The 19,530-nt window shown below is 41.1% G+C and overlaps 1 protein-coding gene and 1 non-coding gene across 3 annotated transcripts in view; one reads left to right on the top strand and one right to left on the bottom strand.

Annotated features, from left to right (window-relative positions):
* The window catches only part of LOC126175322 (DIS3-like exonuclease 2), a 236,843-nt gene that overhangs the window by 57,827 nt on the left and 159,486 nt on the right, over positions 1–19,530 (top strand). For both annotated transcript variants that reach the window (XM_049922035.1, XM_049922033.1), the window contains exons 6-7: positions 11,729–11,764; positions 18,621–18,853. In XM_049922035.1, the coding sequence (XP_049777992.1) occupies positions 11,729–11,764; positions 18,621–18,853 (269 nt within the window). The remainder of the gene's footprint in view (positions 1–11,728; positions 11,765–18,620; positions 18,854–19,530) is intronic.
* Trnas-cga (transfer RNA serine (anticodon CGA)) lies at positions 12,285–12,358 on the bottom strand. Its single transcript has one exon. It is a non-coding gene; the product is annotated as a tRNA-Ser (tRNA).

The raw sequence follows: 19,530 nt of genomic DNA on the forward strand, positions 1-19,530 counted from the left end.
TATTAAAGTTTAATCTTTCTTTTGCTTTACCACTCCACACTTTCTGCAACTTCACTTTTATTCCTCCCAGTATGTAGACTGTTCCTGGGTAAGCTCTACCATCCATCAGACAGTTCCTAAATCTTTCCTGTGCCAATCTAAAGTCCAACACTGTTCAAATTTGAGATCCAGGAATAACATCCACTTTTGTGATTTTCAAATACCCACTACTAGTAAGTTTTCTTTGCAGAAACTGATTAGTCATTTCCGTGTCTCATTTCCTATCCCTAATCCAAAATTTCCCACTGTGTCTTCATCTCTTTCTTCATCCTCTGCTGCTTTCCAGTTCCACATAGTTGATAATGCAGGTATTTTTGTTTCTATTTCTATATGCCATTAATACAGGTATACCTGCCAACCAGCCAGTACAGTGAAACCCCTATTTTACGTTTTCGTGCAGTCCAGACTTAAAAAACATAAAATTGAGCAAATGCAGAATCAAGGAAAAGTTACAAACTTCAAAACATGAGCACAAACATATATTAATTGGCATATATGATTAAAAATTGTACCCTCTCCAGTACAGTGTACAAAATCTATATAAGTGAAGGAAATTAAATGTACAATACAATGTTTATACAATAATTTGTGGTAATGAATTTTATCAGTTCTTAAAAGATCACATATGTGTAACAGCAAGTAAAAACTTGTCCAAAAATTGAAATTGGTATCTGGGTACAAGCTAATGGAGCTATTTTCTGACTTGCTAAGACCAAAATTATACATCAAAACATGCATCTTTGAGAGGTCTTCCCTTTCTGATAACCCAGAAAAAAGCAAAAATTAATGAACATGGTGAACAAAAGTGAAAACTGTGAAGTACGGTGAAAGGCATTGGAATCTAACATGTGGGAATGAGTGTTTTCCTTCTATAGCCAATGGCAGTCCACGAGCGCAGTGACCTGAGTGTGTCCAGCAGGCGAGCTCATTATACGTGTGTTAAAAGCCGCTTTTATACAATCAACTTTCTTCTCTCAGTTGACTACACGCGACAAGTGAAAGTGGCTGTATTGCAGCACCCCTGGCATTTTATTGGAGTGTTGTCTGTTTTGAGTAATCAGTTCCATTTACACATCTTTGCCCAAATTGCTGGTGTTGTGAAAGCTGTCTGCTGTGGAGTTTGGTATCTGAATGGTGAAAGCAAGGTTATGAGGGACTATCCTTTTTATGGAAAATTTGAAATATGGTAGCAAAATGTAGGAAGAAGCAGTGACAATAGAGTTTATTAATGACCAAAGTAGAATTCATAGCGGAAATTCTTGTCTAAGATCATGTAGTAAATTACTCACTCTCCTGAGAACTGAAAGAATATGAAAAAGTCTGCAGTTCGTGGTCTAGTGGCTAGCATTGCTGCCTCTGGAACACGGGGTCTCGGGTTCGATTCCCAGCCGGGTCAGGGATTTTATCATCTCATCATCATTCGGGAAGTGCTGAGACTGGAAATGGAAAGATTTGGAACTTGTACAGGCACTGATGACCACAATGTTGAGTGCTCCATATATCATCATCATCATCATCATCATCATCATCATCAGAGTATGAAAAGTATCATCCCACCATTTCAGAACACATACATTTATTTGCTCATGAAAATATAGGCTTGTAAACACATGAGACAGTATGTTGTGTTGTTGTGCTCTTCAGTCCAGAGACTGGTTTGATGCAGCTCTCCATGCTACCATATCCTGTGCAAGATTCTTCATCTCTGAGTAACCACTGCAGTCTACATCCTTCTGAATCTGCTTGGTGTATTCATCTCTTGGTCCCCCTCTGCGATTTTCAACCTCCACACTTCCCTCCAGTACTAAAGTCGTGATCCCTTGATGCCTCAGAATGTGTCCTACCAACTGGTCCTTTCTTCTAGTCAAGTTGTGCCACCAATTTCTCTTACTTACGTGATCTGCCCATCTAATCTTCAGCACTCTTCTGTAGCACCACATTTCAAAAGCTTCTATTCTCTTCTTTTCTAAACTATGTATTGTCCATGTTTCAGTTCCATACATGGTTACACTCCATACAAATACTTTCAGAATGGACGTCTTGGTACTTAAATCTATACCCAATGTTATCAAGTTTCTCTACTTCAGAAATACTTTCCTTGCCATAGCCAATCTACATTGTATCTCCTCTCTACTTCGACCGTCGTCATTTTGCTGCTCAAATAGCAAAACTCATCTACTACTTTAAGTGCCTCATTTCCTAATCTAATTCCCTCAGCATCACTCGATTTATATGACAACATTCCATATCCTTGTTTTTTTGCTTCTGTTGATATTCATGTTATATCCTCCTTTTAAGAGACTGTCAGTTCTACTCAACTACTCTTCCATGTCCTTTACTGTCTCTGATAAAATTACAATGTCGTCAACAAACCTCAAAGTTTTTATTTCTTCTCCATGGATTTTAATTCCTATTCCAAATTTTTATTTTGTTTCCTTTACTGCTTGCTCAATTTACAGATTGAATAATATCGGGGCTAGGCTACAACCCTCTCTCTCTCTCTCTCTCCCCCCCCCCCCTTCTCAACCACTGCTTTCCTTTCGTGCCCCTCGACTCTCATAAATGCCATTTGGTTTCTGTACAAATTGTGAGTAGCCTTCTGCTACCTGTGTTTTATCCCTGCCATATTCAGAATTTGAAAGAGAGTATCCTAGTAATCAATGTCAAAAGCTTTCTCTTAAGTCTGCAAATACTAGAAACATAGGTTTGCCTTTCCTTAATCTATCTTCTATGATAAATAATGCCATGCGGGTTCTAACATTTCTACAGAATTGAAACTGATTTTCCCCAAGATTGGCTTCTACCAGTTATTCCATTTGTCTGTAAAGAATTCGTGTTAGTATTTTGCTGCCGTGACTGATAGTTTGGTAGTTTTCACGCCTTTCAACACCTGCTTTCTTAGGGATTGCGATTACTACATTCTTGTTGAAGTCTGAGGATATTTCACCTGTCTCGTACACCTTGCTCACAAGATGGTAGAGTTTTGTCATGGCTGGGCCTCCCAAAGTTATCAGTAGTTCTAACGGAATGTTGTCTCCTCCCGGGGCCTTGTTTCAACGTAGGTCTTTCAGTGCTCTGTCAAATTCTTCACACAGTATCGTATCTTCCATTTCATCTTCATCTACGTCCTCTTCAATTTCCATAATATTGCCCTCCAGTACATCACCCTTGTATAGACCCTCTATATACTCCTTCCACCTTTCTGTTTTTCCTTCTTTGCTTAGGTTCAGGTGGTTCTATTTTCTCCAAAGGTCTCTTTAATGTTCCTGTAGGCAGTATCTATCTTACCCATAGTGATATATGCCTCTACGTCCTTGAATTTGTTCTCTAGCAATCACTGCTTAACCATTTTGCACTTCCTGTCGATTTCATTTTTGAGACATTTGTATTCCTTTTCACCTGCTTCATTTACTGAATTTTTATATTTTCGGCTTTCATAAAATTCAGTCTCTCTTCTGTTACTCAACAAGGATTTCTACTGCCCCTAGTCCTTTTACCTACTGGATCCTCTGCTGCCTTCAGTATTTCATCTCTCAAATCTTCCCATTCTTCTTCTACTGTATTTCTTTCCCGTGTTCTTGCAAGTTGTTCCCCAGTGTTCTCTGTGAAACTCTCTACAACTCCTGGTTCTTTATCCAGGTCCCATTAGCTTAAATTCCTACCTTTTTACAGTTTCTTAAGTTTTAATCTACAGTTCATAACCAATAGATTGTGGTCAGAGTCCACATCTGCCCTTGCAAATGTCTCACAGTTTAAAACCTGGTTCCTAAATCTCTGTCTTACCATTATATAATCTATCTGAAACTGTCCAGTATCTCCAGGCCTCTTCTGTGTATACAACCTTCGTTCATGATTCTTAAACCAAGTGTTAGCTGTGATTAAGCTATGCTCGAGCAGAATTGTACCAGGCGGCCTCCTCTTCCATTCCTTACCCCCACTCCATATTCACCTATAGACAGTATGTAGAAAGCAGTAAATAGTGACTTTTTCCTTCATCCTTTGTGTGTTGTGTTTTTTTTTTTTTTTTTCTAGGTGCCAATTAACAGTGAAAATTAATTTTCTTGTCCAGTAATTCTCAGTTTTTCAGTTGAAATAATTTTCGTTTAAAATGTGTTTATTTATGTTCTTATGTAAACACAGTAGGTTTTTTCTCTGTGAAACACACGCTTTTTGCTTTCAGATATTTTGTATCTCTTGTAGGACAACACTTGTAGGCAAAAATATCAGGACCTTTTGTAACTTTCCAGTGTGCCACGAAACAAAGAAAACAGTACAGTAAAGATTAAGAAGACACAAAATCATGAAATCTATTTCTGTAATAGGAGTGAACTCAACCAGATACTAACAAAGAGATAGAGGGGCTGGCCAGTACTTACCTCAGCTCAGTACAGCTGATAGATACACAAAAAACAGAACCGAAAATTTATGTTCCTAGCTTTCGGAACAAATGTTCCTTCATCAGGGAGGAAAGAGGGGAAAGAAAGGGAAGAAGGGAAAGTGGATTCAGTTACTCACAACCCAGGTTATGAAACAACACGGAAAGGAAAACAGGGAGGGTAGCAAAGATGGAGGCATCGACAACCATGCCTCCATCCTTGTTACCCTCCCTGTTTTCCTTTCCCTGTTGTTTCATAACCTGGGTTGTGAGTAACTGAATCACGTGGGTGCTTTCACATGTGGCTCTGCCTTTGATCGTGTTCACCTTCCGGGTTACAGGACTGGAGTAGGTGGTGGTGGGAGGGTGCATGGGACAGGTTTTACACCGGGGGCGGTTACAAGGGTAGGGGCCAGAGGGTAGGGAAGGTGGTTTGGGGATTTCATAGGGATGAACCAAGAGGTTACGAAGGTTAGGTGGACGGCGGAAAGACACTCTTGGTGGAGTGGGGAGGATTTCATGAAGGATGGATCTCATTTCGGGGCAGGATTTGAGGAAGTCGTATCCCTGCTGGAGAGCCACATTCAGAGTCTGATCCAGTCCCGGGAAGTATCCTGTCACAAGTGGGGCACTTTTGGGGTTCTTCTGTGAGAGGTTCTGGGTTTGAGGGGATGAGGAAGTGGCTCTGGTTATTTGCTTCTGTACCAGGTGGGGAGGGTAGTTGCGGGATGCGAAAGCTGTTTTCAGGTTGTTGGTGTAATGGTTCAGGGATTCAGGACTGGAGCAGATTCGTTTGCCACCAAGGCCTAGGCTGTAGGGAAGGGACCGTTTGATATGGAATGGGTGGCAGCTGTCATAATGTAGGTACTGTTGCTTGTTGGTGGGTTTGATGTGGACGGATGTGTGAAGCTGGCCATAGGACAGATGGAGGTCAACGTCAAGGAAAGTGGCATGGGATTTGGAGTAGGACCAGGTGAATCTGATGGAGCCAAAGGAGTTGAGGTTGGAGAGGAAATTCTGGAGTTCTTCTTCACAGTGAGTCCATATCATGAAGATGTCATCAATAAATCTGTACCAAACTTAGGGTTGGCAGGCTTGGGTAACCAAGAAGGCTTCCTCTAAGCGACCCATAAATAGGTTGGCATACGAGGGGGCCATCCTGGTACCCAAGGCTGTTCCCTTTAATTGTTGGTATGTCTGGCCTTCAAAAGTGAAGAAGTTGTGAGTCAGGATGAAGCTGGCTAAGGTGATGAGGAAAGAGGTTTTAGGTAGGGTGGCAGGTGATCGGCGTGAAAGGAAGTGCTCCACTGCAGCGAGGCCCTGGACGTGCGGGATATTTGTGTATAGGGAAGTGGCATCAATGGTTACAAGGATGGTTTCTGGGGGTAACAGATTGGGTAAGGATTCCAGGCATTCGAGAAAGTGGTTGGTGTCTTTGATGAAGGATGGGAGACTGCATGTAATGGGTTGAAGGTGTTGATCTACGTAGGCAGAGATACGTTCTGTGGGGGCTTGGTAACCAGCTACAATGGAGCGGCCGGGATGTTTGGGTTTGTGAATTTTAGGAAGTAGGTAGAAGGTAGGAATGCGAGGTGTCTGTGGGGTCAGGAGGTTGATGGAGTCAGGTGAAAGGTTTTGTAGGGGGCCTAAGGTTCTGAGGATTCCTTGAAGCTCCGCCTGGACATCAGGAATGGGATTACCTTGGCAAACTTTGTATGTAGTGTTGTCTGAAAGCTGACGCAGTCCCTCAGCCACATACTTCCGACGATCAAGTACCACGCTTGTGGAACCCTTGTCAGCCGGAAGAATGATGATGGATCGGAAAGCTTTCAGATCACGGATAGCCTGGGCTTCGGCTGTGGTGATGTTGGGAGTAGGATTAAGGTTTTTCAAGAAAGATTGAGAGGCAAGGCTGGAAGTGAGGAATTCCTGGAAGGTTTGGAGAGGGTGATTTTGAGGAAGAGGAGGTGGGTCCCGCTGTGATGGAGGACGGAACTGTTCCAGGCAGGGTTCAATTTGGATAGTGTCTTGAGGAGTTGGCCAACTATCCAAATTGAACCCTGCCTGGAACAGTTCTGTCCTCCATCACAGCGGGACCCACCTCCTCTTCCTCAAAATCACCCTCTCCAAACCTTCCAGGAATTCCTCACTTCCAGCCTTGCCTCTCAATCTTTCTTGAAAAACCTTAATCCTACTCCCAACATCACCACAGCCGAAGCCCAGGCTATCCGTGATCTGAAAGCTTTCCGATCCATCATCATTCTTCCGGCTGACAAGGGTTCCACGAGCGTGGTACTTGATTGTCGGGAGTATGTGGCTGAGGGACTGCGTCAGCTTTCAGACAACACTACATACAAAGTTTGCCAAGGTAATCCCATTCCTGATGTCCAGGCGGAACTTCAAGGAATCCTCAGAACCTTAGGCCCCCTACAAAACCTTTCACCTGACTACATCAACCTCCTGACCCCACCGACACCCCGCACCCCTACCTTCTACCTTCTTCCTAAAATTCACAAACCCAATCATCCCGGCCGACCCATTGTAGCTGGTTACCAAGCCCCCACAGAATGTATCTCTGCCTTCGTAGATCAACAACTTCAACCCATTACATGCAGTCTCCCATCCTTCATCAAAGACACCAACCACTTCCTCGAACGCCTGGAATCCTTACCCAATCTGTTACCCCCAGAAACCATCCTTGTAACCATTGATGCCACTTCCCTATACACAAATATCCCGCACGTCCAGGGCCTCGCTGCAGTGGAGCACTTCCTTTCACGCCGATCACCTGCCACCCTACCTAAAACCTCTTTCCTCATCACCTTAGCCAGCTTCATCCTGACTCACAACTTCTTCACTTTTGAAGGCCAGACATACCAACAATTAAAGGGAACAGCCTTGGGTACCAGGATGGCCCCCTCGTATGCCAACCTATTTATGGGTCGCTTAGAGGAAGCCTTCTTGGTTACCCAAGCCTGCCAACCCTAAGTTTGGTACAGATTTATTGATGACATCTTCATGATATGGACTCACTGTGAAGAAGAACTCCAGAATTTCCTCTCCAACCTCAACTCCTTTGGTTCCATCAGATTCACCTGGTCCTACTCCAAATCCCATGCCACTTTCCTTGACGTTGACCTCCATCTGTCCAATTGCCAGCTTCACACATCCGTCCACATCAAACCCACCAACAAGCAACAGTACCTCCATTATGACAGCTGCCACCCATTCCATATCAAACGGTCCCTTCCCTACAGCCTAGGCCTTGGTGGCAAACGAATCTGCTCCAGTCCTGAATCCCTGAACCATTACACCAACAACCTGAAAACAGCTTTCGCATCCCGCAACTACCCTCCCCACCTGGTACAGAAGCAAATAACCAGAGCCACTTCCTCATCCCCTCAAACCCAGAACCTCTCACAGAAGAACCCCAAAAGTGCCCCACTTGTGACAGGATACTTCCCGGGACTGGATCAGACTCTGAATGTGGCTCTCCAGCAAGGATACGACTTCCTCAAATCCTGCCCCGAAATGAGATCCATCCTTCATGAAATCCTCCCCACTCCACCAAGAGTGTCTTTCCGCCGTCCACCTAACCTTCGTAACCTCTTGGTTCATCCCTATGAAATCCCCAAACCACCTTCCCTACCCTCTGGCTCCTACCCTTGTAACCGCCCCCGGTGTAAAACCTGTCCCATGCACCCTCCCACCACCACCTACTCCAGTCCTGTGACCCGAAAGGTGTACTCGATCAAAGGCAGAGCCACGTGTGAAAGGACCCACGTGATTTACCAACTGACCTGCCTACACTGTGAAGCTTTCTATGTGGGAATGACCAGCAACAAACTGTCCATTCGCATGAATGGACACAGGCAGACAGTGTTTGTTGGTAATGAGGATCACCTTGTGGCTAAACATGCCTTGGTGCACGGCCAGCACATCTTGGCACAGTGTTACACCGTCCGGGTTATCTGGATACTTCCGACTAACACCAACCTATCCGAACTCCGGAGATGGGAACTTGCCCTTCAGTATATCCTCTCTTCCCGTTATCCACCAGGCCTCAATCTCCACCAATTTCAAGTTGCCGCCACTCATACCTCACCTGTCATTCAACAACATCTTTGCCTCTGCACTTCCGCCTCGACTGACATCTCTGCCCAAACTCTTTGTCTTTAAATATGTCTGCTTGTGTCTGTATATGTGTGGATGGATATGTGTGTGTGTGCGAGTGTATACCTGTCCTTTTTTCCCCCTAAGGTAAGTCTTTCCGCTCCCGGGATTGGAATGACTCCTTACCCTCTCCCTTAAAACCCACATCCTTTCATCTTTCCCTCTCCTTCCCTCTTTTCTGACGAAGCAACTGGGGGTAGCGAAAGTTCGAAATTTTGTGTGTGTGTTTGTGTGTTTTTTATTGTGCCTATCTACCAGCGCTTTCCTGTTTGGTAAGTCATGGAATCTTTGTTTTTAATATAATACATACTTCGTTAGAAAGTCATGACTGAGCTTATGAGGTGTTTCTTAAATAATGTTCTTTCAGTAACTTATGCTTAGTGTACTACCAAAGGAATAAAACAAAATGAGTCAACAATAATTCAAATTATGATTATAGACATGAAGCAAATAATGAGTGTTATACGAAAATGCCAAAAAAATGTGGCTAGTATGATTAGTATAATGAAAATAGGTGGTCCAAAAAAGCACTTTCAGAGAATTAGAGCTTTTTCAAAGCGTCCATCAGTAATGAATATTCTTTGGAAATTTTACCTATGATATACAGCAATATTCTGTTTGTAGAACTTATTCATTATTTTGTGACAGCATGTGTTACAGATATGATTGTATCGGTTTGAAAGGAGAAGGCTTGCTTGAGGACCTGCAAAAATTGTGTGGGGGAAATACTATAATTTTTTTCATTCTTTAAAAAAGCTTTTATTGTGATACACCAGGACAAAATATATTTTACTGAACTAGATGATGACGTTCATATAATTTCATTAAATAGCTTCATAATTTGAGTGTAATGATTGCCTGCTAAAATTCACTGTGATGTTTACATATGTATATATCACTGCCTGGTAAAAAAAAAAAGGTGATGCATCAAAAAGGGAAGGAAGAAATGAAATGAAACTTCATGGATTGAAAGGGTATGTGATGTTATTTCAGTAATTTCAATATCAAGTCAAATTTACAAAGAACTTGGCAGCTGAACCCACATATCAGTGTGACTTGCATCCACTTCTGGCCTGGACACGTGCACTGATTGGGTTGGGAAGGGTGTCATAAAGCCGCTTCACCCGCTCCTGTGGCAAGCTTGGTCACAACTGTTGTAACTGATTTTTCTTATCCTGCATACAGGCACTTGGATGGAATTGATGTCCGAACTGTTTCCACATGAGCTCTATTGGCGATGGGTCTGGGATCTTGCTGACCAAGCAAGTATCTCACTTCTCACAGACAGTTCATAAATACACGAGCCTTGTGTGGACGAGCATTTTCTGTCGAAAAATGGCATCGTGACCCTGTCACATGAGAGGTAACACATGTGGGTGCAAGATGACTGTGACATACCATTATGCCGTCAGAGTTCCCTTAATCACTACCAGGCACGGTCTGAAGTCACACGCGATGGTTCCCCACACTTTGACACCAGGAGTAACATTGCTATGCCTCTCCAAAACATTAGAATAATGTAACTTTTCACAGGTCTCTGCCATGCACATCAACTATTCATCTGGGCCAGTGTAGAACCACAATTCATTGCCAAACACAACACAGTGCTATACTGTTCCAGGAGTCGGTGCTTCCCAGTCGTGCCACCACTCCAGATGCAGCCATTTGTGTTAACAGCAACCTACCCTTGGGACAGCAATTCCGTAGTCTGGCTATTACTAGTCTCTGATCAATGACATGGGATGACACAAGATCGCAGGCAGTTCATTAATTGTTCGTGGATGCCAGGCACAGATATGAAGATGTTGTGATGTGCTTGGTGCACAATACAGTAATCCTCCTATGTTTTGATCAGATGTGTTTCAACTGAACCTTGACTAGGAGTATGCTTTCCCTCACATTTTCATGTAGTCCAATGGACCACTAACACTTCCATCCAAATGGCCCACAAATCTGGATATTGCACTATTTGACCAGCTGGCCAACAATGAAGCCCCTTTCAATCACTGTCAGGTTCTGATAACACTGTCTCACGGGAGTATGTTGCATCTGTGTGACCTTCACAGTGCTCACTCAACATCTGACACTGTTTACACCCCTTACATACCCCATTGGGCCTTGTAACAACACTAAACATGGACAGCACTAATGCACTGTGGTGGCCATTCTACCTGTCACAGAGAATTGCATTTCTTCGTCATTTACATACCCGCCGATGGTGTGTATGCATATGAAGTTAACATTGACATCAGTCTGAGGCTTCTGGTTGTTTCATGTTTTTGTCAGGCAGTGCATGTGATTGAGATGTGCATTTACCGGTCATAGAACTGAACGAAAACATTGTCTAATCACAGGAGCATGTTAGCAGTAGGAGGATTTCGTACATACGCAGTTGCATAAATGAATGATAATGCTGCATACATAAGAAAAACAGTTTCATTGGGTAATAGCTATTAACATAATTTTAATTTTAATAGTCATCAGTGTCACTGATGCCACAGTCAGTTTTATTTTTAAATTCTTTTATGTCTGATCTAACTGTGAAAGTTTGTGGTGGTATACTAAAAAATCTTATTTGAGTGTGCAGTTGCAACATACAGTAATTTTATGTGATTATGTATAAGTCTTTTAGTTGTATGCACCCCTTGCCAAATGTAAATTGTCCGTGATTTCAGTTAGATATTTAACTTCAGCTGCATGAATTTTTTTCGTGATTGCTGCACACTGTAAAGATGACGCACTGAGTTTGACAGGCACTCCAAAAGGCTGTCACACATTGAGCATTTGGCCAAAGCCTTCTTCAGAAAGGGAAAGAAAAACACAGAGGCACATGAATACAAGCTAGTACACATGACACACATGGCTGCTATCCATGGCTGTTGTGCCAGAATGCAACTCTACCGAGCTGAGTGGAAGCAGCAGTCCAGATTGCTGACGCTTGCTTGTTTGTGTGTGTGTGTGTGTGTGTGTGTGTGTGTGTGTGTGTGTGTGTGTTTTTCTTTCTTTCTGAAGAAGGCTTTGTGTCTGTCTGCAATCCTATGTGTAATCTTTATGGAAGTGGCAATCTATCCTTTTCATAATATTGTTGATATTACAACCTGGAGTTTCAATTGTTTGAGTTTTTTCCCTTCTATGTTTCAGCTTCAGTCAAATGGCTGCTATCAAAAAACAGGAAAGGTAATTATTCTGTGAAAAACAAACGGTAAAAAACTTTTGGTATTGTATGTGTTTGACAGGGACTGTACAATAATCAATATATTCATTATTATGAATTGTGATGGGAAGGAAGAGTTTAGTTTATAACCATTACATGGGAGAGAGGTTGCTATTAACACTCTCCACACAGGGCAGTGAGTGACGAACAAATGATGCAAACCAGAATAAACTGATTCATTACATAACAATATTGAGTTCCTGGTGGAGAAGTAAGTAGATGTGTAGACCTGGATGCTCTGCATAATAATAAAATGGAGGTCATGAGTGGTATTGTGCAGACGTGGACTGTGCAAGTCAAAGTATATGAACAACAGTTCTCATCAGTACTGCTTATGGTTTCTGTGAATCACAGTGTTTCCCCACTAGAGTTCTAAGACAGTTAGTGCATATGGGCAAAGAGAACACATATTTCCAGAATGAGATTTTCACTCTGCAGTGGAGTGTGCGCTGATATGAAACTTCCTGGCAGATTAAAACTGTGTGCATCGACCGAGACTCGAACTCGGGACCTTTGCCTTTCGCGGGCAAGTGCTCTACCAACTGAGCTACCGAAGCACGGCTCACGCCCGGTCCTCACAGCTTGAGGACACATGTTGTCTACATTGGGAATCAATCTCTCTTTTTAGTTTTATGAGCACACTCCTGTCCCCTCGTACTACACATTTCTTTAAACTGTGGGTAGGGGTTACCACATGGAGGACATGGGTTTGATTCTCAGTACTGCCAAGGATTTTTTCTTGATGAGATAATTGAAGCAATAGCCTCGGGAGGACAATCAGGAAAGCAACAACACTGATGGAAATTTTGTTATTGATGCCTAGGAGAGGGATGAACTAATGAAATGTCTTTCCATACTGATGTCCAGTGACCCTGTAGGAAGAGGACACAAAGTTGGTTGCCTGCATGTGGTCCTTTTGGTGTACAACAGTGTTATGCTGCCATATGCTTCTGTCCCATCATCCCCCTCCCCTCTCTCCTCCCCTCAGTTTTCCCAACTGTTTCTACTGCAAAATGCGCTTCTGACATGTACCACATAGAAACTTTTAAAGTCATTCCGTGGTTATGAGCATAACATTTGAACAATTTACATTGAAGTATTAACATGAAAATGGAAAACAGATAGACCTGAATATGAAGAATATAAAGTGAATGACTGTGTTGATTTGCCCCCAAACAAAGTAACATGAAGTGTTATAGTAACAAAACCTTCACTTTTCCTGAAATTACACTTCAGAATATTGTTTACGTGAACAAGTAAGTTTCATTTAAGAAACCACTACTGTTGTTCAACATTGATGTTTTAACCATTTCCAGTGTTATCCAGTTGTTTCCTATTGAATAAGTTTACAATAGAAATTCTTGAGAACAGCCAATGTTTAAACTGAGTCTACCAAAATATTATCGACTAGAATGTCAAATGTAACACTAAAATCAAGTGATGGATTGTTTTGTGTCACTGTGTCATGTGGACATCCCCATCCTGTAGAAGACTAAAGACGCCTATTAATGCATACAAACACCCAATGCGTCTGGCTTTGTATACTCTATTACAAATTTAATTTGTTACATCGCTTTGCATGACTGTCTTAGCTGAATATTTACAGGATGGACTGATGAGGACTAAAAGTAACAAAAATATGCATACGGGTATGCACTAAAATTCTGGCAATATGCTTTACGATGTGGGAAATATGCACTAGAGGTATGTGAACCACACACATAAAAAGAATGGCTTGATGTAAAAGAGGACTTCCTTACAGACCTAAAAATGTTTTAACTATTTTCTATTTTTTTATTTTTCAATTTCTGATACATATCAGCAGTACCAATTTCACAGTTCTAGAAGTTGTTGATGGGGTCTGATTCGGTATACCGCTAAATATTTTCCAAATTCTTCGTAGTAAATGCTTTTCCTCTACTTTACAAGTTTGTGAAAATATTCTCTATAGTTGAAATTAGAGAGCAGAACATCATTGCAGCACCGTTGCTTGGGAAACAGTTTTCCAAATGTTTCTCCAATTCTCCCGCTAGAACTGAATGACGTAAATTAAATGTTGCTCCACATTTCTTGCTTCCACTGTACTTATTACAACAAAAACTGACTATGCCATATCAGCACATCACTGCTTTTTGGTTACAGAATTGTACATTCCAGAGTCAACACCAAAGGAGGTCCTGAACCAGTCAGTGATTTGACTGATGATGCCAGATTCTTGTCACTCTCTATCTCATAATACTGTCTGGATGCTGTACCATTGCTCAAGGTTCAGAGCAAGCAAAACTGTTGTAAAAATTGTAAAAATATAATTATAGATATCTGTAATTTCATTAACTGCTCCATTGTATACAAAAAGCACCAGATATGAACACGGTTTATTCTGAAGATAATTTCACACTTTGGATCAGGATTAGTTTGTCATATCTCATATCAACAAACTCAAAGAATTTTTCATTACTTCTCTTAGCTGTAAACTGAACTGTCTCATATAATTACAATATATTTTAAAACTTACACTTTGGATGACATTATATTTATACTACTCGTATAACACCTGGCCACTTGCTTATTTAATTGAAGTAAAAGAAAAGCACTTTCTTAATTCTTTCCAAATAGTAATCAGAGTGCAAAACAGCTTCAAACAATGTTCACACAGGTTAACAGTGTCAGGTGCAGTGGCACTTATTGAAAGATCTCTTTGGTAAGTTTTAGTTTCAAAGGAACTTTAATGAACACTTTCATTACCTTCTACAGTATTCACTTCAGGATGAAGGAAACCTAATTTTTCACTACTCTTTAATAGTAGGAAAAGGATAGATTGCTACTCACCATGAGATGACATGTTGAGTTGCAGGCAGCCACAATGAAAAGCAAGGGCACACGCGCACACATGCGCGTGTGCGCGCCAACATGACACGACACGACACGACACGGCGCAAGACATTCACACAAACAAGCACACCTCTTCTCAAATGACTGCCATCTCTGGCAGCTCAGACCAGAATGCATCTCTCACGTTGAGCAGCAATCTGGAGTTGGACAGGGAAGAGTTTGGGATAGCAGGGTGTAGGTAGGGGGAGAGAAGAGCACTGTCTGGTGGAGTGTCCTGCCACGGGGATCATTTCTCATTGAAAGACAGATGCAAGACCTGCCCAGTCCACCCACTAAGTGCTTCCTTTTCCATTCATGTCACAGGCTTGTCCTACACCATTAGAGGCCGGGCCACTTGTGAAATCAGCCATGTCACATACCACCCCTGCTGCAATCATGACACAACTTTTTACACTGGTATGAGTACCAACCACCTGTCCACCAGGATGAATGGCTATTGCCAAACTGGCCAAGTGCATAGTAGACCATCCTGTGGCACAACATGCGACTGAACATAATATGCTTGATTTTAATGGCTGCTTCACAACCAGTGCCATTTGGATTGTCCATTCCACCACCAGCTTTTCTGAACCACTCAGATGGGAGTTAACCCTACAAAACTTTCTCCACTCCCGAAATTATCCTGCCTCAACCTACGGTAACCTACGGTCCCCAGACTCTGCGCCAACAGTTTCCGTCTATCATCTCCTCCTGATTCATGTCCCTTCACCCTCCATGTGTGTTGTCCTCTGCCAGTGCACCCTGCTGCTCTCCTTTCCCACTATCTCTCCTCCCCCCCCCCACCCACCCTCACCCCATCCCGCCCCCTCCGCCTCACTGCCTCACAACCTCCCCTTGCTGCACCTGACAGTCTTGTCATGCCCCCATGTAGTCCACATTCTCCTCCAGACAGCATTCTTCTCTCATCCCATCTGACCTGGTATCCCTCCCTCTTTCCTGCTGCACTCCAGATTGCAACTCTGTGTGAGAGTTGCACTCTGGTTTGAGCTGCCAGAGATGGCACTGTTGGCATTCCATCCTGTAATTTCCCTTGTTTGGTTTCACTACTCTTTGTAAGGCATATGTCAGACAAGTTATTTAATATAGAAATGTGCTAAAATCTAGACCAAAGCTATAACCTTAGAAATGTTACTTATTTACATTGAAAACAGATTATGCTATTAAATTACTAGCTTAATTTTTATACTAACAGATTTACAGCTACTGCATCCATTTTTTTTAACTCTGTGTCAGTTTTAACCTACTGCCATAGCAACTTGCTTTTAGCTGTTTCTTCTTACCCGTGGCATTGCTTCACAATACATAATCAAAAGTATAATAAAAGTGAGTTAAAATGTCTAACTGCTAGCATGTTATTGTGTTACAGTTGTGACTGATCTAGTGGGTAAAGACCACATCATTTCTATGATCATAGTTTCATTTCAAACCAAGCTGATGGAGTTCAAATTCTGTGATATGCTGGTTTAATTGTTTGGTTCAATAGCATAGAATGATTATATTTTTTTTAAGTAACACATAAGGTGCCATAAAATTAAGAAGCTTTGAGCATTTTCAGAATGTGAATAGATGATATCAAGTGTATTGTGCAGCTCCTTTTTTTTCTTTGATGCAAATGCTCCTTTTTTATACTCACAGTGATAATGAGACAAATTTTGTGAAATATGCATTTATAAAGAAAATATTCACTTAAAATATAATGTGTGATGTATGCACATATGCAGAAATCAACCCTCTAACAATGACATAGTTCCACTTGACTTCTTTGTCATTTATTTTTATATTCTGTGCCATCCTGTTATTTACATCTCCCTTTCACTTCCATAGAAATGAACATTTGTTTCTGGTGCAATGAGTTTCAACAATTGTTATTTGTTTGTTAGACCGTAAATTGTGATTGTAGTAAGTACTCTATCTTCATCATCCCAGTGTTCTGCTTGTATCAGATTATTTATTTCAGTCAGTTTTGATTAAATGTGTGCATTAACAGTAAAATGCTGTTTCATTTTTGATGAAGCCATGCATAGTGATAAAGTTCACACATTATGTTGTAACAAAGCTGACATGTTGCTCTGTAACAAAGCTGAAAATATCTGAAAATAGCCAGTAATAGCTGAAACTAGTATTAAATCGCAAATGTGACTGAAATAAATTATCAGCTGTAGCTTATGACCAATTATGTTATATTTCGTTTTATTGTCCTTACAGATACTCATTTTTTGCTCTCACCCCCACACTCCTCCAATCCTTTCTGATGTTATCAAATTTCTGAATACTATGCAGATTCTTATTGTTTTCTTTCAGTTTGCTTTAGAGAAGTGTTTGGTTGGTTAGTAACTCTTGAAAGATTTGCTAGCTTGGAACATCTGTCAGGACGAAGTTTCATATATGGTTCATGTAACATGTGCTGTTGGATCACTAAGATACTCAGTTGAACTGATAGTGGTTTGACATAAAAGTTTTCTGAGTATCATACTGTGTCATAATGTAAAAACTGTAGTGGGAAAACCAACATGTCCGCTACAGTTATATAGGCCTGCTTCTGAGTCTACTGATGACCCAATAGACCCAGAAGGAGGCTACTGTAACATTATGACGTGGTATGATATTCAGAAAAATTGCAATGTCAACTGACACTGGCCATGGAAGCCTATGCAGTTATACTAGTAGGTTAAGAATTGGTGTGTGTTCATCACAGTACACAGCAAACTAGAAGTATTTCGGAATGCATTTGTATTGAAGTCAGTGGAACGAGTCTCCAAAATAATATCTGTGTCTTGGTAGTTAGTTGTAAAATATTTCACTTTTGATATATGAGGGGACACCCAAAAGAAACCAAACTATTTTTTTCATGGGTAAAGCTTTTGTAGTACTGCATTTTGTCACTAGGAGTGCATAGAACAAACATTCCAGAGTCAATAAGCTGAATGCTGTCACTGAACGAGGTCAGAACTAATTTTTATAGAGTTTATAGTGACAACTGTTCTGTGTGATTGTCGTTTTTGCAATGACCTTGTTCTGATTGTCCTTCCACATCCCAAACACATGAAAATGTTGAAAACATTTGTGCAGTCATAAACAAACATCAACATACCATTTAAGTAATTGTGAAGCTGTCGGGAGTAAGTTCGAGTTCAGTACAGCGAATTCTGACAGAAGATTTGGGAATGAAAAGGGTGGCTGCCAAATTTGTGTCATGACTGCTGACTGCAGAACAAAAAAAGTTTACATGGAAGCATGCTGGGCTTTGAAAGAAGAGTCCTGAAATGATCCAGACTTTTTTTCAAAAATTATCACATGTGATGAAACTCGGTGTTGTGCTTACAATCCTGAATCAAACCAACAATCAAGACAGTGGAAGAGTTGAGTTTGCCTCGGGCTAAGAAATCTCATCAGGTGAAATCAGACATTTAAACAGTGCTGATTTGTTTTTTCGATGTGAGAAGGATCATCCATTCAGAGATTGTTCTGTACACTGGAAGTGCCCTGATTTGTGGCAGTGGGGTCACTGTTTTTTCATCATGACAATACTCTGTTCATACAGCCCTGTCTGTCTGACAATTCTTGAATTCTTGACCAAAAATGGTAGGACCCTCTTTCCCCCCCCCCCCTCCCTCCCCCCCCCCCCCCTTCCTCCCCAAATTGCCCAACATTGCCCCATGCAACTTTTTTCATTTTCCTAGAGTGAAAAGAGACATGATAGGAAAGAGTTTTGCTGATGTTGCTGGGAAATTTAATCAGTCTTTTGAAAAATGGAATAAAAGATCAGACAAATTTGTTAGTGCAAGTAGAGAGTACTTTCAAGGGGATTAAAGGTGTGTACTTCAAATGTGAATAAATAAGCTAAAAACAGTTCAGTTTCTTTTGGGTACTCCCTAGTAAGCTAGAAATGTATTTTCTGCCCTAAATTTATGAACTTTGCTTTTGTAGGTTGTCTTCATCTCTGTACGCAATCATTTGAAAGTTGCTGTAGGTACGCTGAAAAAAATGAGTGATGAGAACTCTCATTTTGCTCTCTTTAGCCCACGTGATGCTCGAATTCCTCGTATGAAGATTCCTCTGTATGAATGCCCTCTTGAGTTCTTGGTAGATCCTGAAAAATTCAAAAATGTTATAATTCTAGCAAAAATGGTAGAGTGGAGCAATGTAAATTATGCTCTTGGGTAAGCAAAAATTGTTATTTGTCCTGTACTTTATTGTTTTTGTTTCTTAGTGTAGTAACAGTCATATGAATAATATTATCTGTTATTGTGATCCTTTATGTTTTCTCATTGAATTTGACAGTTTACAAGTTTTTGGATTTGTGGTTGAATTTTCCTTTTCTCTGTACAGAATATTTTTACAGCTTTCCTAGTTGTATTAATGAGGTGTCAAGCACAGATTTCATTCTATGTTGTTTGTATTCTGGCCAAACTGTGAATGGGACACACTGTGCACTGCTCCAGCAGTAGTTTGTTGGTGTTTTTAAAAAATGATACAATCAACAGAAATTTAAAACAACAGAAGTGCTGTACCAGAACATATACGAAGGATTGCCTTAGGCTCCAAAAACCAGGTGTATATCGCATATTGTATGAATGTGGTATGTCATGTGTTGGACAGCCTACAAGAACTCTTTAACAAATATGTAAATAATACAAGTATTTCACCTGACTCATGCAGCCAAGTAAATCAGCATAAAATGTATCATTGTAATGGAGGTGATCAATTTCTGGGATAGTGTAATAAAGGAGGCAATCAGGATTAGAGAGATGGATAATTTTATTAATAGGGGTGGAGGATTTAGCTCAAGTAAGGTATGTGATGTGTAACTCATTCTACTGAAATCATTCCAGAAAAC

This window comes from Schistocerca cancellata, chromosome 3, assembly GCF_023864275.1.
Source record: "Schistocerca cancellata isolate TAMUIC-IGC-003103 chromosome 3, iqSchCanc2.1, whole genome shotgun sequence".
NCBI lineage: Eukaryota > Metazoa > Arthropoda > Insecta > Orthoptera > Acrididae > Schistocerca > Schistocerca cancellata.